Source organism: Symphalangus syndactylus, chromosome 5, assembly GCF_028878055.3.
Source record: "Symphalangus syndactylus isolate Jambi chromosome 5, NHGRI_mSymSyn1-v2.1_pri, whole genome shotgun sequence".
NCBI lineage: Eukaryota > Metazoa > Chordata > Mammalia > Primates > Hylobatidae > Symphalangus > Symphalangus syndactylus.
In genome coordinates, this window is record NC_072427.2 from 34232501 (window position 1) to 34254098 (window position 21598).

The window sequence follows — 21598 nt, forward strand, 5'->3', positions numbered from 1 at the left end:
ACATCTGGCTGCTTTTTGTACTTTTAGCAGACATGGAGTTTCGCCATGTTGTCCAGGCTGGTCTTGAACTCCTGGGCTCAAGCAATCTGCCCACCTCGGCTTCCCAAAGTGCTGGGATCACAGGCGTGATCCACTGCATCAGGCCTCTCAGCTTTTTTGCCAGGGCTTTCTTACTTAGTTGGCTATTATGGTTCATGGTTTCAAATATGACATGCAAATATGACCAACAAAATCAGGACCAGGCATGTTGATATAAATGAGAACTCTCCAAGATGTTGTTGGACAAAAAAATTTAAAAAGTATTTTCAGTGCCTTGTTCTGGGCTCTACGCTAGGATGGACAACTAATTTATTCAATCTCTTCCCATGTCCTCTCCCCTGCCAAAAACCACCTTATAGGGGTTTTTTTTCTCTATTTTGTAGACTGGGTGTGTGTTCAGAGAGGTTGCTGACCCGCCTGAGGGTGCACAGCAAAAAGGTGCAGAGCTGGATTCCAACTCTGCCTCCAGACTCCATTGACATGGAAGAGGAAGCCTGGTCACAATGCCCCTGGTTACCAAGTTTTTACAGATGACCCCTCCAGGCCTGCCCTGTCCCAGGGAGCTGATCCCAGAGCCCCCATGCTATTCATGAGCTGAGACCCATCAGGCTTGACAGAAATCATCATCATCCTGATAGATTTCAAATAGTCTGTCCGATTATCCCTGTAAACCAGCAACGGACCCCAGAAATCTTACCCAAACTTGGTTTCTCAAACTATGGATTGCTTCTGGACATGACATAAAAATTCTCTGTTGCGCTGAGTTTGCTGACTTGGAGTTTGGACAACGCACCCACCCCATGTTCTGGGGATGCACCCGGCTGTTGTCCTCCCCACTCTGTAGAAATCAGATAACCTGGTTATCCCGTCCAAAGTTCAGAGAAGAATGGATGGGGCAGGTTTGGCACCTGTGCCTTTATTTCCTCCTAGGATAGGGATTGGACCAAGTAACCTCTCAGCCATATAACAAGCACGAAGTATGGTCACACAGGCCCTCCTCAGGTCACTGCCCAGGTGTGAGATCAGGACAATTATTAACTTATTCTTCCTAAGCTTCCATTTCCTTACTCTTAAAATAAGGCTAATAATAGTACTTCCCTCCAAGTACCTCCCTCTGTCATGAGAATTCAAAGAACTAATCTATGCAAAGAGCTCAGCACAGCAGTTTCTAAGCCCTTGCACACAGCAAGGACTCAGTGTGTGTGAGCTGTAATTACCATGAATACTTCTGCAGACCTTCCTATTTTAAGGAAAGAAAAGGCTGTCTGCATTTGGGTGGTGGGCTCCATCATCCTCCGGTAGAGAAATGTCTGCAGACTCAGAGAGCAGTCCCATGCCCAGTGCCGGCCGAGAGAAAGCTGCCTGCTCTGTCCATAAGCAGAGCCCACCAGGAAGACTCAACATGGATTGTTAGGTGTGAACTCATTATTCTTCTCTTATAGGTCAAAGTATTATTAACAGAAACAATAGGGGAACCAAGAGAAAAGGCATATAGTAGACAGATAATGGTCCCCTAAAGATGTCCACATCTTAATTCCTGGAATCTGTGAACATGCTACCTTACATAGCAAAAATGAAATTTGCAGGTGAGACTAAATTACAGATTTTGAGAAGGAGAGATTATCCTGGATTACTTGGGTGGGCCCAGTGTAATCTGAAGGGTCCTTATAAAGGAAAGAGAGAGGAAGATGAGAGTCAGAGAGGAGATGTGATGAGGCCAGGGTCAGAGAGAGATTTGAAAGTGCCACCCTGCTGGCTTTGAAGGTGGAGGAAGCGGCCAGGTACCAAGGAAGGCAGGTGGCTCCTAGAAGTTGGAAAAGGCAAGGAAGTGGGTTCTCTCCTAGAGCCTCTGGAGAGAGAGTGGCCCTGATGACATCTTCATTTTGTCCCAGTGAAACCCACTTCAGACTTCTAACCTCCAGAACTCTAAGAGAGTAAATTTGTGTTGTTTTTTCTTAATTTTGAGATAGGGTCTCACTCTGTTGTCCAGGCTGGAGTTCAGTGGTCTGATCACGGTTCACTGCAGCCCCAACCTCCTTGGGCTCAGACGATTCTCCCACCTCAGCCTCCTGAGTAGCTGGGATTGCAGGCACACACCACCATGCCTGGCTAATTTCTGTATTTTTTTGTAGAGATAGGGGTTTTATCATGTGGCACAGGCTGGTCTTGAACCTCTGGGCCCAAGCGATCCACCTGCCTCCGCCTCCCAAAGTGCTAGGATTACAGGCATGAACCCCCTTGCCCGGCCTGGAAACTAGTATAAAGCATTTCAAATGTTGAACTGGCAGGGCAGACCCAGGATGCTCATGCCATTTTTGAATCGAGTGAATGAAACAGTCTGATCAGTGAAGGCTCAGACAAATGGTGAAGGCTGCTCCAATGTCAAGGCCCCTTGGCTTTGAAATATGCGTCCCTTGATTTCCTCTGTGTTGACTGAGAGACAGAGGGTGGATGCACAAGAATTGAGAGAGAGAAGGCTTTACAAGGAAATGACCAGAGTCCCCGGCCACAAGACAAGGGATTCTACCTGGTCTCCTGTGGGGTGGCACCTGGGGGCTGATGGCGTTGGTCCCCATGATCACGTACTCGTAGTGCACGCCTGGGTTTGGCTGCTGGTGTATCATCTGCTGACACAAAAATCAGTGTTACTGCACTTGGCACGTATGCACACCCTTTCTGGGTTTCAATGGCATTTGCAGAACTACTGAGAAATGACTGGTTCACTCTAGTACGCATCCAGTAATATCAGTGAACCTGTGGCAGATCAAACAAAGTTACTTCTGGATGACTTTTTGTCATTTACTTTTGGAGAATGAAGAACTTAGGCTGAGCAAATCAGAAGAAAACTAAGCTAAGAGTCAAGATTTTCTAAACTCCAAAGGAGAAGATGGAGCAACGGTAGCAGAACCTTTCTGTTCTTAGATTTTGCTCAGTGCTCTCGAAACATCCAACACAGATAAATACGTGTACACTGCAGGAGACCTGTTTTAACACTAGGTGGCGCGATACAGTCATGCAAACAAGCAGCAGACCTCCTAGACAGAGCCATCCCGGGATGCTTTAGGTTCCCTCAAAGTTCTTGACCTGGCTGGTGAGGCTGGTCCCCAGGTCTCTCCCTCTTATTCAGGGAAAGCCCCAGAAACACAAAGAGATGGGGCCAGGAAAACAAGTAGAAGGGACCCAAATCTTGCTGGGTCATATTCTCTTAGGAATGATGACAAAAATAGGACGGCAAGCAGGAGTCTACGTAGGACTGTGGAAGTCAGCAGCTGAACATTGTCTGGGCTGAAAATGTATTAAATGAGCATGGCCCTACAGAATACGTCCCTCCCTATTGGATTTGGAGCACACAGTCTTTGCTGCCCATGACTTTCCTGTTGGGAAGCAGGGTGGTGGGCTAAACCGAGCAGCAGAATGAGAATCCACAGTGTAAATATGAGCCGTGCAAGGAGACACGGTCGGGTTTGATGTTTCTGTCTCTGCTGCTTTATAAAGCAGCTCTCCTGTTGACCAGCTGTGTAACCTAGAGCAAGCCCCTTCACCCTGCAGTTTTTGATTTCTTCCTTGGAGAAGGAAGAGGTTAGAATCATGTCACTTTCAAAGGTCCTTTCCAGCTATAAGCATCTCTGAGTCACTCCTGCATGGTGGGTCCTGTGTCTGTCCTTCCTGTTTATGCCATGATCTCTTACCACTCCCTACTGACGAAATGGGTCTTCATTTTATAAATTACCTAAAGGAAGGCAGACCTGAGAACCCCTGGGATTCTCCTACCCAGGAACCAATATCAAACCTTCGGCGTTGCACAAACGTGGTGGGCACCGAATCCCCAAGGGACACGGTTGTGTGACCTCAGGTTCCTGCTGTGTATCCCTCATCCCCACTCCTTTTTCACACAATCTTCCTCTCCGTCTGTGGCTGGAAATCCTCCCTCCCTCTCCGGCGCCTCTTCTGCCTGAGCATTCTGCCAGTGCAAAACCTCGTCCCGTTTATGAAATTGCTGTTGGCTTCCATTCCTAGACCACCCACAGTAGGCCTTTAACAACCTGAGTTTGTACCTCTGATGCCATTTGAAATATATTCAGAGTCAACGAACCAACTGGACAGTCTAAAAAAAAAAATCCAAAATTAACTACAACAAGGCTTCCTTTGTAATTTCGAGTCCACTAGGCCCAGGAGGAAAGGACATAGAACTGTAAGTGGAGAAGTAAAGACAATGCAATTAATAATATTTCTAAAACTCTGACACAGCAAATATGTTAATCAGCTCAGCTTTGGGGGACAGAAATAATGTGTATATTCATGAGTGATCTCAATCTTTTTATCAAAATGTTATTTCAAGCTTTTATTTCTTATCACCCTTTATTTCCTGGTTTTTTAAGAAGACTGAATTCTAGTGGTTTCCTTTGAACGTAAGGACCATTTAAAACTCTTGAGCAATTTCATATTTTAGTTTCACGTAAAATAAATTAAGGTTTTGTCTTCTATCAGGAGCTTCTAGTAAATCTCTCTACTGTGACTCTGAGCTTCATTATTTCATCTGGAGGGCTCTAGAGCTCTCCTTTCTTCATTTGGTCTCAGAGTTTGAACAGGACTGGGAGCTGGGAGCGGTCCTGCCTTCCTTTAGGCTCTTGCTTTCTTTTGCCATAAAAAGAAAACATGCCAAATTAGCATTATAAGGAAAGTGCCTGGAGGAGATCCAATGCTCATGAAATAAAGGGCATGTTTTGCCTCTGATTTGGTTCAACAAGTAAAATTGGTTTTACTGGGTCAATAAACTCCAAAGGTAATAAGCATCTGGTGGAGTTGGAGGTTGCCGTGAGCTGGGCCCATTCAGAAGTAAAGGCAAAGATGAACGCCAAGCATTCAAGGGGTGCCTCCAACAGGCTCTGCTCAAAGGGTTTTTACTGAGTATGGGCAATGATTTGTTGCTTATTTGTTCAGCGTATGTTCCTTAGAAGTGACAAGATTCAAAATCCAAAGAACAGTCCAGAAATATCCAAACTCACGTAGACATCCAAGATCTCATTGGTGGGACCTTCCGCCAAAAAGGACTCTCCGGCAGTGCTCGAAATCTCATTTGGACGCTTGTAGGTGAACATGGTCCCTCCGCCCTCGTATTTTCCTGGTCGATCAATTGCCCAGTTCCCATTGATGATGGAGCGTCCAGAACGACTTCGCAAGGCTGTTGAGAAAAATGAGACAGTTCTTTGGGTAAGCCCAAGGTGTGCACAAGAAACAGAACTGACTCCCCCAGTTTCTGGCTTCTTCACTCATCAAGGTTTTTGTTAGGATCCACTATGTGCCAGGCAATGATCCAGGCCCTGGGGCACAATTAGGCATCTAGATTACATCCCCTTGGGCTTAATCACTTCTTCAACCCACCCTAATCCCTTCTATCACTTGGACTTAGTATAGAAATTTAGGGTGGGGGCTGGTTAGGTGAAAAGGATGTGGAAAATGGGAGGGAAAGGAGAAAGAGGAGGAAGAGAAAAAAGGGGGGAAGGGAAACGGATTTATATTATATACCATTACCTAGGTGAGAGGTTGCACACTGGCAGCCCACGAGCTGATTTTGGCCCATAGATGGGTTTAGTTTGGCTTCTGTAGTGTTATTAAAAAAAATAACTAAGCCCAAATTTAAGAATTGAAATATTTCACACAAAAAATTTAGAGTTCTGGCTTCTCTTATAAACCAGGAAGACATGTTAACATTGGCTTCACACTCCCTCATGGCAGCAATTGGCTGGAGCCCAGGATGGTTGTCCCTCTCAGATGGGCCGGATATGCTCTGATTTGCCCCGATCCCCACCCCCCCGTTGACCCCCAACACTGAGGCTAAGTCTCAGTTTATTACCCGTTTATTTATGAATCTGGGTGATTTATATAATTTATCATACTTGCATTGTTCTTTTTCTTATCCAATTTTTTCTCCCTTCCCAGCCCTCCCCTTTTTTTTTTTGAGACAGGGTCTTGCTCCATTGCCCAGGCGGGAGTGCAGTGGTGTGATCCTGGCTCAGTGCAGCCTCAACCTCCTGGGCTCAAGGAATCCTCCTGCTTCAGCCTCCTGAGTAGCTGGGACTACAGGCACGTACCACCATGCCTGGCTTGTGTGTGTGTGTGCGTGTGTGTGTGTGTGTGTGTATATATATATATATATTTTTTTTTTTTTTTTTTTTTTTTAAGAGATGGGGTTTTGCCATGTTGCCCAGGCTGGTCTCAAACTCCTGAGCTCAAGTGATCTGCCTGCCTCAGCCTCCCAAAGTGCTGGGATTACAGGTGTTAGTCACTGCACCTGGCCCAGAATTTTTCTTATAATTCTCTCTACTTACATGTCTACTACAAGTGGCAAAGCTAAAGCCAAGAGGGTCACATGATTTTCTCGTGTACCTGGTCAGCTTCATTCATTTCTATGACCTTCCTGAGTTCCTGGGCATCTGAGGCTGTGGGCTGTGTTAGATACCCCATGTTCACTGTCGAATTTAATCGTCACAACATTGCACAGGAGATGTTATAATCCCCATTTTTCAGAGTGGCTCAGAGATAGGTGGGAACTTGTTCAAGTTCATGAGGCCCATAGGGGTCAGACCTGTGATTTCGAGTCTGTACTCAGGAGGCGGGTACGAAAGGAGAAGGGGGCAAGGAACAAGGTGTTGGAGTTAACAGGAGAAGAAAGGGTGGCATCTGGAAATAGAATTTCTTCAGCTACACCCTTGGCACCTGGAAACCCACAAGCCAAAGGAGGACTGGTTTAGAGAAGGTACTTTTTTTTTTTTTTTGAGATGGAGTTTCGCTCTTGTTGCCCAGGGTGGAGTGCAATGGTGCAATCTCATCTCACTGCAACCTTTGCCTCCCGGGTTCAAGCGATTCTTCTGCCTCAGCCTCCTGAATAGCTAAGGTTACAGGCGCCCACCACCATGCTCTGCTAATTTTTGTATTTTAGTAGAGACAGGGTTTCACCATGTTGGTCAGGCTGGTCTTGAACTCCTGACCTCAGATGATCCGCCCACCTCAGCCTCCCAAAGTGCTGGGATTACAGGCATGAGCCACTGCGCCCAGCCGAAGGTCCTGTTTTAAGTGCTATGTACATAGTGGACCTGTGATGGCCACTGGCTCTTTGCACCTTCGGTTTATAGAATTCCTAAATTTAACTTTTTATAATTTGTTATGGAAAAATGTATACATATGCAAAAGTGGTGTGAACAATATAATAAACCCCCATGTACCCATTGCTCAGTTTCAACAAGGATCAGCTCATGGCTTCTCTTGTGTCACATCGCAAATATGTATCCTTCAACCTTTCAGTAGGTACCACTAAAATATAAGAACTTTTTCTTAAACTCATTTTTTCAGCAGCGTTCCTACAATGGGCCTTCCCAGAGCTCTGGCCTGTAGAATCAGAAAGTGCACAGAGGGGCTGGAGCAGCCCAAACTCCAGCTGGGCTCCCCCTGCAGACTCCACGCTGGGCTGGCTGGTGCCATGGCTGCAGGGAGGGCAAAGCTGCAGACCTTTCACTACTGAGTTACAAGATCAATTCAGCTTACTGAGTAGCAAAAAAGGGTCAAGGGTGGAAACTGAGGAAGAATAGATTTGGGGCTATTCTTTATGAAGAATCACACTTCTTCAAAAGTGGTGTGGCCAGGCACAGTGGCTCATGCTTGCAATCCCAGCACTTTGGGAGGCTGAGGTGGGCAGATCACCTGAGGTCGGGGGTTTGAGACCAGCCTGACCAAAATGGAGAAACCCCATCTCTGCTAAAAGTACAAAATTAGCCAGGCATGCTAGCGCAAGCCTGTAATCCCAGCTACTCAGGAGGCTGAGGCAGGAGAATTGCTTGAACCTGGGAGACGGAGGTTGTGGTGAGCCAAGATCGCACCATTGCACTCCAGTCTCAAAAAAAAAAAAAAAAAAAAAAAGTGGTCCATATAACGTCTACCATTTTCTCACTTCCCACTAATTCCTCAACCATCTCCAATCTGGCTCCTGCCCCCATCATTCCATTGAGGAAATTTAAAATTAGCGTCACCAAGACCCCAATGTTGCTAAATCCAATGGGTGTTTCCCAGGCCTCCTCTTTTCAGATGTCTCGGCAGCACTTGGCACTATTCCATCCTATTTGAAACACTCTCCCCCTGGCTTCTGGGAACCATGCTCCCCTTGCTTTCCTCCTGCTCTCAGGCTGCTCATTTCTGTTTTCTTTTCTGTCTCATCTTTCTCTACTTGGCTAGTAAATATCAGAATTTCTTAAGGAATAAGAGTAGACCTGCTTTGGGCACTGTATTCCTTTCATGAGCAATTTCCTAGGACTACGATTTCAACTACCATATGTGAATGACTCACAAATTTATGTTGACAGGCCAAACTTTGCCTCTGGCCTTAGAATTTCATATGTAATTACCTCCTTGCTAGCTTCAGTCAGATGTCTTGTCTAAGGCTGAACCCAACCCCAGCCTCACTGCTTCTTATCTCAGTAAATGGTACCACCATCCATGTAATCAGAAACCCAGGAATCATCCTGGATACTTCCTCTCTTCCTATCCCCCCAAATCTAACCCGTCATCAAATCTTATTTAACCTCCTCCGCCTCTCCTCATGTCCACTGCCATAATCCAGGGCCAGGCTACCATGAGATCTCATCTGGACTAATAAAATATCTTCTAATTGATCTTCCTGTTTCTCTTCTGTTCAGCTAGAACAATGTTTTCAGAATGTAGATTAGATCACCAATGATGGCTCAGTGAAACCCTGTCTCTACTAAAAATACAAAAAACTAGCTGGGCATGGTGGTGGGCACCTGTAGTCCCAGCTACTTGGGAGGCTGAGGCAGAAGAATGGCGTGAACCCGGGAGGCAGAGCTTGCAGTGAGCAGAGCCCATGCCACTGCACTCCAGCCTGGGCGACAGAGCAAAATTCCGTCTCGGGGGAAAAAAAAAATATATATATATATATGCACGCGCACACACACACACACACACATATATCCCACCATAGAGGCCTCCTCCCTCAGATGCTGCAGCCCAGCCTTATCTTGCATCACTGTTCTTCTCTCTGTGCTCTGCTCCTGGGCCTTCTTTTAGCCCATCTACAACATCATCTTCCCTCCACAGTGCTGTCCCTTCTTCCAGGAATGCTCCTCCCTCAACTCCAAGTCCTATTCATTCTTTTGTTTTGTTTTGTTTTTGTTTTTTAAATAAAGACAAGGTTTTACTCCTGTTTCCCAGGCTGGAGTGCAGTGGCACAATCATGGCTTACTGCTCACTGCAACCTCCTCCTCCCAGGCTCAAGCAATGTTCCCGCCTCAGCTTCCCACAGGTGTGCACCACCACAGTCGATTTTTTTTTTTTTTTTTTGAGACGGAGTCTCGCTCTGTCGCCCAGGCTGGAGTGCAGTGGCGCAATCTCGGCTCACTGCAAGCTCCGCCTCCCGGGTTCATGCCATTCTCCCGCCTCAGCCTCTCCGAGTAGCTGGGACTACAGGCGCCTGCCACCACGCCCGACTAATTTTTTTTGTATTTTTAGTAGAGACGGGGTTTCACCGTGGTCTCGATCTCCTGACCTCGTGATCCGCCCGCCTCGGCCTCCCAAAGTGCTGGGATTACAAGCGTGAGCCACCGCGCCCGGCCCACAGTCGGTTAATTTTTGTATGTTTTGTAGAGATGGGAGTTTCACCATGTTGCCCAGACTGGGTCTTGAATTCCTAAGTTCAAACGATCCTCCTGCCTTGGCCTCCCAAAGTGCTGGGATTACAGGTGTGAGCCACCGTGCCTGGCCCTATTCATTCTTTAGATGTCAATTTCTCCAGGGAAGTCTTCTCCCACCCCCAGTCCAGGCCCCTCTCTTCCCTGCCATGCTCTAAGAGATGCAAGAACCTTTCCTTCAAGGCATTTAATTCAGTTTGTCCATACACTTACTGAGAGAATTATTTGATCAATGTTTGTCTCCTAGTACGCTGCCAGCTCCAAAAGATTTCATCACCATTACAGTTTGAGAGTCTAGCATAGTGCTCGCCACATAGTAGGAACTGAATGTTTACACAGTAGACAATGGCAAAGAGCTCAAAAGAAAAGCAAAGAATAATAAATAGGCAATTCACAGAAAACCAAGTACAAGTACTCCATAAGCAAATGAAAAGATGCTCTGCCTTACTTATAATTCAAGAAATGAAAATCAAAGCCACAATGGGAACATCCTGATGGTCCAAATTAGCAAACATTTAAAAAAATTTAATATTGCAAGTATTGCCAGGTGGGTAAGTAAGCAAGTATGGATGGCATTGCTGGTGGGAATGTAAACAGACTCAGCCATATTGGAGGGCAATTTGATTACACAGCTAAAACTTTAAATGCCCATACACGCTGACCCAAGAACTCTATTTCTAGGAAACTACTTGAGATATATACTTCAATAAGTATACAGAAATGTTTCTAACAAGGATATTATCTGCCTTTTTTTTAAATAGAGAAAAAAACTCACCTAAATGTCCATCCATAGAACATTGCTTAAGACAGTTGTAACACTGGCTATCCACACAATGGAATACCAAGTGACTCGAAAAAGAATGAGCTAGATCTGTGTGTGTGGGTATGGAAAGAATTCCATGATACATTTGTGAATGAAAGAAAAATTCAGAACAGTGTGTTTGGTATAATCCTGTTTGTGCATACTTTTAAATAAAAGCATAGACATAAAATATATATATATACAATGTTTAGAGAAGGATAGTCACAAAACTATTAACATTTGGGACAGGAACTGGGGTTTATGTTGGGATGGGAGATGAGAAGGGAGACATTTATTTCTCATTTGACATCTCTTTACTGCCATTTACAATTTGTTTTACCATATGCATGTATTACCTTCTTTAAAGTTTAAACATTTTGAATCAATATAATGGACATGGTACAAGCAGAAATACTTGTGAAAGGTATTTTCTCTTTTTTATAGCTTCTTACAATCCCATTCACAGCATCAAAAACGCAGAATTGAGGTAGGTTCTGGCTACGATTTTATTGCTTTTAATAGGAATATCGTAGAAGAGGTTATCATCTGGTAACTAAAAAGTCCATTAAAGAACCATTTGAAAGACAGCACAGGAGGAATCTGCAAGGACCTCCCTATGAGATTAAAACTTGGTACCTTGAATCTTTTTACCATCTATGACTATTACCCATTCTCTCTAAAGGTTTGGGTTAATCTTAAATCATACAATAGCATATAATTTTTAAAATGCCACAACAGATTATTAGCAAATGTGGTCCTGATTCCATAGGTTCATGAATTGGCTTCTGAAACAGCTCAAAAACTAGCCCCCATCTGGCCTTGCATATCAAAAACAGCTGCGGCTACAATTTATATGCCTGCAAGCAGTTCCAGGGCTAGGAATGGCATCCAGAACTACCTCACAAAAAGGTGCAGGTGGCTCCTGGCTTTTGCTAGAGGCTGTGTTCACTGAAGGTCAAGCTTCAACAAAGCCTGTTTGAAGGACAACCTCATGGCTATGTCAATATAAAGATACCTTCACTCTCATTTGACATTTGAGTTTTATTCTTTTTTTTTTTTTTGAGACAGGGTCTCACTCTGTCACCCAGGCTGGAGTACAGTGGCACCATTATAGCTCACTGTAACCTCGAACTCCTGGGCTCAAGGAATCCTTCTGCCTTGGCCTCCCCAAGTGCTGGGATTACAGGTGTGAGCCATCATGCCTGACCCCTTATTCCAGTTTTGGTGCTGGGCAAATATTTTTGGCCTAAACTGTGGGTACCAACAATGCCATTCTCCAAAATTCATATAACAAGAGCTTATATATGCAAGCCCTGATTATCATATACTTTAATCCCATAATCTTTTATTTATTTAGGGTTTTTTTGAGACAGGGTCTCACTCTGTTACTCAGGTTGGAATGCAGTGGCACGATCTCAGCTCACTGCAACCTTTGTCTCCTGGGTTCAAACGATTCTCTTGCCTCAGCCCCTTAAGTAGCTGGGATTACAGGCATGTGCCACCACACCCAGCTAATATTTTTTTTAAGACAGAATCTCCCTCTGTCACTAGGCTGGAGTGCAGTGGCACAATCTTGGCTCACTGCAACCTCTGCCTCCGGGTTCAAGTGATTCTCCTGTCTCAGCCTCCCAAGTAGCTGGACTATAGGCGCCACCATGCCCAGCTAATTTTTGTATTTTTAGTAGAAACAGAGTTTCACCATGTTGGTCAGGATGGTCTCGATCTCTTGACCTTGTGATCTGCCTGCCTCGGCCTCCCAAAGTGCTGGGATTACAGGCACAGGGGTGAGCCACCACGCCCGGCCTTTTTTTGTATTTTTTAATAGAGATGGGGTTTCACCATGTTGGCCAGGCTAGTCTCAAACTCCTGACCTCAAGTGATCCACCTGCCTCGGCCTCCCAAAGTGCTGGGATTACAGGTGTGAGCCACCATGCCTGGCCATAATCCCATAATCTTAATGCCCATTGTGATGATGACCCAACCACTTGTTCCTACAACCAAAATGAAGAAGCTGGTTTCCTTACAACAGACACATGACTATGATCTAGACGTTTGTTTCCTTCTTTGAGAAATGAAGGTGAAGTTCTGGCTGGGAGATAGGTTAGCTAAAAAAAAAAAAAAGTTTCTCCTAGCAACAAATCGCAAGCTTTGTAATGTTTCAGCAGTTCTTGGAAGCTATGGTAAATAGCCGAACAAACTCAATACTGAAGTATCAGACGTCACTGGCCACCAGTACAATGCCAGGTGGAGGTCAAAAGCCTGGCTTCTTTGCCATTTCTGGTCTAAAATATGAGCTTCCACGTAATCCCACACATGGGCATGAACCCAAATGGGTCTCAGAATGTGTTAGCTAATGTGGATACCCTGAAAATGAAATACAACTCTTCCTGTACTGCCTTGGCGGGTTCTGTGAATTCCATCTTTCTTTTCACTAACCTCCAACTGAAATTTAGCATTTAGTTTTATTATAAATGTGGTAACAACCATAATAGTATGCAGGACTGTGACTCTATCACCGACAGAAATCATATAGATATTCATGGGACATTACAGAAGTTACTGATATTTTGAAATATTATTTAAGAACTCATAACTATTTTGAAATTATGATAATTATTAGATCCTCTAGGAAGTCTCCTATTTTAATGTTAAAGAAGCATATGGCTGGGCACAGTGGCTCATGCCTGTAATCCCAGCACTTTGGGAGGCCTAGGTGGGCGGATCCTTTAAGCCCAGGAGTTCAAGACCAGCCTGGGCAACACAGGGAGACCTTGTCTCTATCTGAAGTAGAAAAATTAGCCAGGAGTGGTGGTACACACCTGTGGTCCCAGCTACTTAAGAGGCTGAGGCGAGAGGATCCCTTGAGTCCAGGAGGTTGGAGCTGCAGTGAGCCGTAATTGTACCACTGCACTCCAGCCTGAGAGTGGGACCCTGTCTCAAAAAAAAAAAAAAAAGAAAAGAAAAAGAAAAAGAAAAAGAAAAAAAGCACATGTTATTATACAGCAAATTTGTTTGTTAAAGAGTATTTTGATGGCCGAATGCAGTGGCTCATGCCTGTAATCCCAGCACTCCAGCACTTTGCGAGGCCGAGGCAGGCAGATCGTTTGAGAGCAGGAGTTTGAGACCAGCCTGGGCAACAGGGAGAAACCCCATCTGTACAAAGAATTAACAAAATAGCCAAGTGTGGTGGTACACACCTGTAGTCCCAGCTACTTGGGAGGCTGAGGTGGGAGGATTGCTTGAGCCCAGGGGGTTGAGGCTGCAGTGAGCTGAGATCGTGCCACTGTACTCCAGCCTGGGAGACGGAGTGAGACTTTGTCTCAAAAAATATATGTTTTGATAATTGTATTTCAAGAGAATTGGTTTCCTTTGTACTCTTCTGTATTTTATTTTGAGTTTAAAACACTGTTCTGAGAAGGTACCCACAGACTACCAAGGAGTTCTGCTTCCATCTGGATATTCCTGTTTAAGAATTCTAATCTCCAAAATGTCCTTCTTTCCTTCTGACCAAAATGGCAAACACATGCGGTAATGCATTAAAATTCTGTTAAAAGAAAAGCAAACATTTCTTCTCAGGTAGACGAAGTCTAGTTTGATGTAATGTCCAAATTATGGTTTCTGTTAAACAAATATACGCAGATATCACACAGTAACTTTTTTCAGTCAGATTCACTTTGGCATTGAGTTTGGATGGACTCAAACCTGTGTGAGTTTCTAAAACATGATGTAACACATTTGGACTGAAAATCAGAGAGGATCAGAGAAAGAAGGCTGGCTTTCTCTTTGGCACTCTAATCACAGGTTGTAAGGGGTTTGAATGAAGGGAAATGCCAAGGCTTTGTTCTTATTTCATTGCTAAATTATAGCAAAGTATGTCTAATTCTCATTCTTTAAAATGTTAGAAGGTTTGATTTATTCTGACTTTTATTCTGACTCCAAATTTCCTTTGAATAGTAACTTTAAATAAAGTTTGTGTGGTTTAACTTTAAAGAAAGTTTATGTATGTTTAAGCCTCAAATAATTGTATGAAATTGATCCCACCTATGGTATAATAAGAAAATAAACTGGTCAAAAAATTATTGGGGGCTGTAAAGGTACAGCTCATGACTTTGGGAGCTGAGTCCATGGAGCAGTCAGACACATGCCAATACAACGTGACCAGAGGCTGGTAAAATTTCCACAAGATGCAGAGGCTCTCAGAGAGGGGGTGGCACTTGAGCAGAGATTTGCAGGGAGGAGTGGGTCACCAGACAGAGGATGAAGGAAGGGCATTGGGGGTCTTGAAGAATGGCATGGACAAAGACAGAGGCAGGAGGGGGCATGACCTTAGAAGGATGGAGAAGGGAAGTTGTGGGGCGTTGGGAGTGTGTATAGATGGAAGACATCAGGCAGACTGTGAGGGCTGATTGTGGGCACTGGGATGCCTAAAAGATTTTTGATCAGGATACGACAACTTAGATCTGGTTTTAGGAGCCTATGCTGGCAGCTGAATAGGAAGATGGGTAGCATGTGATACCCAAAGTTCATTCATGCCACAAACAGTTCTCACGTACCTACCATGCCTCTCCCAGCCCATGGACAGAACCAGCCCTGCAACTGTGGCCATCTCAGGCCACGCTCCCCTCTTCAGGCTGAACTGTCCACTTGCCACGAGCAGGGAAGGACTATGTCTGCCCTTCAGAAGGAATTCCAGGAGGCTAATTTTGTCAATGGGTCTCATTATAGCTCAATTTATCTAGAAGAGAAACCTGATATCTTTCTCATCCCAAAGCAGTTGCTTCCTAATTCCTTCCTCTAAAAAAAGAAATTGTTCTCCCATTACTCAGATTCCAGTTTTTGCAATCTTTTTTTTTTTTTTTTTTTTGAGACAGGGTCTCGCTCTGTCACCCAGGCTGGCATGCAATGGCATGATCACGGCTCACTACAGCCTCAACTTCCCAGGCTCAAGCAATTCTCCTACCTTAGCCTCCGGAGTAGCTGAGACCACAGGTGTGTACCACCATGCCCAGTTAATTTTTTATTTTTTTGTAGAGACAGGGACTTGCTTTGTTGCCCAGGCTGGTCTCAAACTCCTGGGCTCAAGTGATCCTCCCACCTTGGCCTCTCAAAATGCTGGGATTACAGGCATAAGCCACTGCGCCTGGCCTGCTGTAAGTTTTTCACAGGGCAGGAGCCCTGTCTCATTTAGTACCTGACCAACAGACACTCAATAAATATTGCCAAGTAATGCTGGCAGCCCCCTCTCATGGTGGTGGGGGGTGTTGTTCAAGGGGTAGTCACTTAATGGCCCCATCACCGCTCCTCTGTCTCCTGTGCTGCTAGCTCCTGCTTCTAACTCTTATCCCTAATCTTAGTGTCTATGCCCTGTTCTTTGATGTTTAATCAATTGCTTTTGTGATTTTTTTTTTTTTTTTTTTTTTTGCTATCCTAAATGCTATATTTAAGTTTCTCAAGATTTTTTTTTTTTAACCTCAGGAGCAGAAAGGTGAATTAATTAGACTCTTTAGCCTGTGGCAATTTTGTTGTATAAGGGACACCTGTCTTGTCTTATTTTTCCCTTTATGCCAGATTCCACCACCATCAGTCCCTGCCTATCCCAATAAGCACCTACACTAATGTGATACAGATATGTAATTTACATAAATGTTACTGGGTTTTCCCTTTGTTTTTTATACTGTCTTTGTTGCTGAAATGTCCATCTAGATAATTGCTTTCTAACTGCCATATAGAATTCCATGGCATTCACCTACCTCAGTTTACTTAGCCAATCCCCTAGGCCTCTGGAGCCTGGTTTTGTTACAGTCCACAGTGTCAGTAAAGAGCTGGTATTTAGTGATGACTCATTGGGTATTTGTTACAAAACACCAGAAGCCAAGAAGGCCCATTTTCAAAAACAGAAACCCATCACTAGGAAGAGGAAAAGTATCTTATCAGGGCTCACATATCTATGCAAAAGGCAGCAACATGTGCCCCAGAATGCATCTTCCTCCTGGCACAGAGAGGGAAAACTGGAGTTGTCTAAAAAATAAGATATCAGAGGTGGGGTCGGAATTCAGCTTTTATGGCTCTGGTCATCTGGTCAGGTCTGACCCAGAAGTTCCCACGGAGAAACATCTGTGGTGACCTCATGGAGTTGAATATTAGGATTTTACATGAGGAAAGTCCAGGATTCCGTGTGAGTGATCAGAACACATGAGGAAAGAAGCATCCTATATATACTGCAATGGGGGACGCCCCAAGAAGTGAGACCTGCTTGGTTTGAGGGAAGAAGGCCCTGGAAGTCGGGTAGGAGGATGATAGTGTGTGGTCAGGTGTGCACTGTGGCTGGGCAGGATAACAGCCCACTCGCTGGCCTGGCATCACCCCACAAGTACAGTCAGCTATGATCTAAAGCACTGGTCATTAGACTACAAAAAAAAAAACAAAAACCAACACACACACACACACACACACACACACACACACACACACCCCACACTCTATAAAACAGGAAAGTGCTCTATGAACAAAAAGAATTAAATCAATACTCCAGTGCGATTCTAGCATAGTACTACAGTGCAATCCTACAGCACGACTGCACTGTAGTGTGGATTTACTTCTTTCATTTATGTGGTAATTGCATGGCCAAACATATCCTATACTGGGTTGAATAGTGTCCTCCCAAAATTCATATCCACCTGGAACCTGTGAATGTTACCTTATTTAGAGATAAGATCTTTGAAGATGTTATTTAGATGAGCTCATGCTGCATTAGGGTGGGCCCTAAATCCAGTATGACTGGTGTCCTTAGAAAAGAAGGCAATTTGGACAGGCAGACACAGACACACAGTGAGAATGCCACAGGAAAACGAAGGCTGGGACTGGAGTTAGGAAGCCACAAGCCAAGGGAGGCCAAGGATTGCCAGCAAGAACTGGAAGCTGATAGAGGGTCGTCACGGAACAGATTCTTGCTCTAAGCCCCCAGGAAGGAACCAATCCTGCTGACACCTTGATTTCAGAATTCTGGCCTCCAGAACTGTGAGAGAATGAATTTCTGTTGTTTTAATCCACCCAGTTTGTGGTATCTTGTTATGGCAGCCACAGGTAACTAATACACATCCCTATTATCTAATTCACGTGTGTGCTTGCTTCAGGGTTGGCATGTTTGGTGGTTGTGGAGTGGTGGGTGTTTTGATTGGCTTGCAACAGACTAAAACATCAATATTTGAAGCCAGTGTTAAATAGACCTATCCTAAATAGAGGAAAAAAAAAAAAAACCCAGGGCCTAATTCCAAATTTTGAGCCCCAAATCTGCGGCTAAATTGCGATGACATCGGGGAATAAGTGGAAGGGTTGATCTCAATGTCATGGGACAGCTGATGTTTTAAATTGTATTATACTACGAACCAATATAGGATAGTTCTTTCTTTGATTTTACAACACACACACAAACACATACACACACAATGGCTTCCACATTGTTCTAATTACCTGCTTTCATTAAAAAAAATATAAACACACAACTGAATTCCATTCCTGTTCTAGGCACTGTAGAATCCAAAGCCCATTCAATGCTGGGAATTTGGGTAATTAAAAAAAAATTCCAAAAGTTAGTGACTAAACATAGGAAATTTGAAGTATAAGCTTGAATCCAATGAAAAGATGCAAGATTGTGAGGGGAATTTCAAATGATCCATTCAGAGTTGTAACCAACAAGGCATTGTCGCCATGGCTTCCAAGATGATGGCATGAATTCATTCCTGACTACCAAACGGACTGCTAATGGCAGAAGTAGTTAACCTAAAAAACACAGGATGTACATAGACACTAATTTAATACAAGGGTTTTGTAGAGACATAAATGAACCCAAACTTTGGTGTTTTTGAGTATTAGAACTCCAAGCAATAGCTGAATATCAATTTTAATGTCCTTTGGGAACAGATGTACATAAACAAATTTATGTTTAATTATTTTGAGTGTCGAGTTGTGATTCTCGCATGCCTTACTCCTGCAAGACTGACCCACTTATGTCTCTGGAGTTATAAGGGTTATGTATCTAATGATGGCAGCTTGTCTACCCACTCACTAGTTGAACAGGTAGGAGACATTTCTGTCACAGTAACAATTTAAGACATTATTTTTATTTGTATTTATTTAGTTTTCATCTTTTTATTTTAAGATTGGGGTACATGTGCAGGTTTGTTATGTGGGTAAATTGCGTGTTGCGGCAGTTTTGTTGCCCAGGCTGGAGTGCAATGGCACGATCTCGGCTCACTGCAACCTCCACAAGCGATTCTCCTGCCTCAGCCTCCCAAGTAGCTAGGATTACAGGCATGTGTCACCACGCTCGGCTAATTTTATATTTTTAGGAGAGACAGGGTTTCACCATGTTGGTCAGGCTGGTCTCAAACTCCTGATCTCAAATGACCCACCCACCTCGGCCTCCCAGAGTATTGGGATTACAGGAGTGAGCCACTGAGCCTGGTCAGCATTATCTTAAGAAAATGCCAAGGCAAAACTTCAGCATCCTTTAGCTATATTTAATTTTGTTAATTCTGCTTTTAAATTTTATAAGTCATGTACAATAGATACTCCTACAGCTTATCCATTAACCTATCCTAACCTATCCTAAAAGTCCACCCCATGCCTGCACCACCCTGCCAGGCATTTTCAGTCATTCAACAAAGAGTAGTTTAGCGCCTACTATGTGCCAGGCACTGTTGTAGGTGCTGGGGATAGTAGCAGTGAGCAAAACAGACCCCCCCACCCCAACAACACCCACATCTTTGCCCTCATGAAGCTTACATTTCAGTGCTTATATAAACTATCTTCATCTCCTAATCCTCTGGGACAGGGTTTGTGGATGAGAAGAATAAGTTCAGGAAGGTTAAGTATTAAGGTTGGTGCAAAAGTAATCGTGGTTTTTGCAATTAAAAGTAATGTCAAAAACCACAATAACTATTGCACCAACCTGATACTTTGTCCAAAGTCACACAGTAAGTAAGTATCAGAGCTATGACTTGACCCCATATCTGCTTGTCTTGTTCTATGGTTCACCCTCTACTCCACATTGGAACAAGGAAATAAGATAGTAGGTGTGGGGGCAACTGGACAGTCAGCTTCTCACAGGTTCTGAAACATTGTCCAGTACAATTTTTTTTAGGTTTCACATCCATCCACAAATCCTTTTAACTAGTTAGGCCTGTTAAAACATCAATGCTTTCCCTTTAGTGTACTATCTTTAGTCATTTCTCATCTATTATTTTAGATGGCTCAAATTACCCCTGTAGCTTGGTAGAAGCTAGAAATGAATTTATCTGGGGTAGAGGCAGGATGAGTGACTTAATATCTAAATTCTACTTTGATGTCCAATTTGGTGGCAAAGCTCATAGTAGTCATCTGATTCCTCCCTAATGATACCCTGGTTGTCATGGTGATGGGAGGGGATTGTGAAATATCACAATGAAGCCTTATATAAATCGATTTTCAGGCTAGATGGGAGACATTCGAGCATGACATCAATAAAATGTAAGATGCTGTAAGATTGTGTAAGCCAGACTATATCTCTTTTTCAGAACCCCAAGGGGCAACAGCTGCTGAAAGAATCAGCAACACAGGTGTGGGCGGAGGGCCACGTGGGCACAGTGACCTCCATACAACAGCCTCTGGGGCCCTGCAGAGGATACTAGGAGCTCATTAGGAAAACAGCAGGAATGACAAAGACAGTTCCTGAGGGCAGTTCCCAAAGGCCAGAGGGTAGCCACGCGGCCCTGGAACAGGGGGAATTTAATGCTTGGCAAGGACACTGTGGTAGCTGTCCTGCCCAATGGGAGGCACCAGAGCATATGGGGTTCTAAGATTATAATGACGGCATCTTGGATTAAGACGATTCCAGTCACTGTTTTCTACCATTACCCAAAAGCCTTTTAAACTAAACTTCCCAGGTTACCTTGGCTTGAGAAGCCTGGGTTACCTCGTTATTGATCATAATATTAACAATTATCATAGCATTATGTTGATTCAACAATTAATTCAACTTTTACAGATGTAAACTTGATGTTTTAAAATGTATTAGTTTCGCCTCCTTGAAAAATTCCCCTTCCCCAACCTTTCATCCCTAGTAACCACTGATCTATTCTCCACACCTATGGGTTTGCCTTTTCCAGAATGTCATAACAAATGGAAGCATAGAGTATGTGGTCTTTTGAGTCTGGCTTCCTCCACTTAGCATAATGCATTTGAGATTAACCCATGTTGTGTGTATCAGTGGTTTATTCTTTTTATTGCCGGAGTAGTATTCCATTTCATGGATGTACCCTAGGTCATCCATTCCTTAGTTGAGGAATAATTGGGTTGTACTAGGGTAAAGGGCTGTGAACAGAGGCTTATCAATTTTATTGATATTTTCAAAGAACAAGTATTTTGTTTCTTAATTTTCTCTATTGTTTTTCTGTCTTAAATTTCACTGATTTCTGCTCTTATTATTATTTCCTCCCTTCTGCAAAGCAAAATCCAAAGAAATATGATTTGGGATTAACTTGCTCTTCTTTTCTTAGTTTTTCAAGGTTGAACATTCACATTATTGATTTGAGCTCTTTATTCTTTTCCAGGATAAGCATTTAATGCCATAAATTTCTGCTAAGCACTTCTTTAGCTGCATCCCACACATTTTGACATGTTGTACTTTCACTTTCATTCAGAAAGTGAACTTAGAAAATATTTTCTAAGTTCATGTGAGAATGCCACTTTAATTCAGTGATCGTTTAGAAGTGTATTGTTTCATTCCTATGTTATTTTTTAATATTTGGGACATTTCTAGATCTCTTTCTATTACTGATTTCCAGTTAAATTCCATTATGATGAGAAAAGCGATGTTTATATTATAGCTATATTAAAAATTTTAAAGTCTGTTTTATGGCCCAGAATATAGTTTATTTTAGTGACTGTTCCATGTACACTTGAAAAGAATATGTGTTCTGCTGCTGTTGGTTGGAGTGTTGTATAAATGTCAATTAGGTCAAGTTCTCTACTTGTTCTATCAATTATTTGAAGAAGAAGACTAAAGTGTCCAAGCATTACTGGG

At 43.5% G+C, this 21598-nt stretch overlaps 1 protein-coding gene across 2 annotated transcripts in view; it reads right to left on the reverse strand.

Moving 5' to 3' along the window:
* THSD4 (thrombospondin type 1 domain containing 4) overlaps positions 1-21598 on the reverse strand; it is a 674737-nt gene that overhangs the window by 51919 nt on the left and 601220 nt on the right. For both annotated transcript variants that reach the window (XM_055277915.2, XM_055277916.2), the window contains 2 exons: positions 5046-5221; positions 2567-2663 (listed from right to left, as the gene is read on the reverse strand). In XM_055277915.2, coding sequence (XP_055133890.1) covers positions 2567-2663; positions 5046-5221 — 273 coding nt within the window. The remainder of the gene's footprint in view (positions 1-2566; positions 2664-5045; positions 5222-21598) is intronic.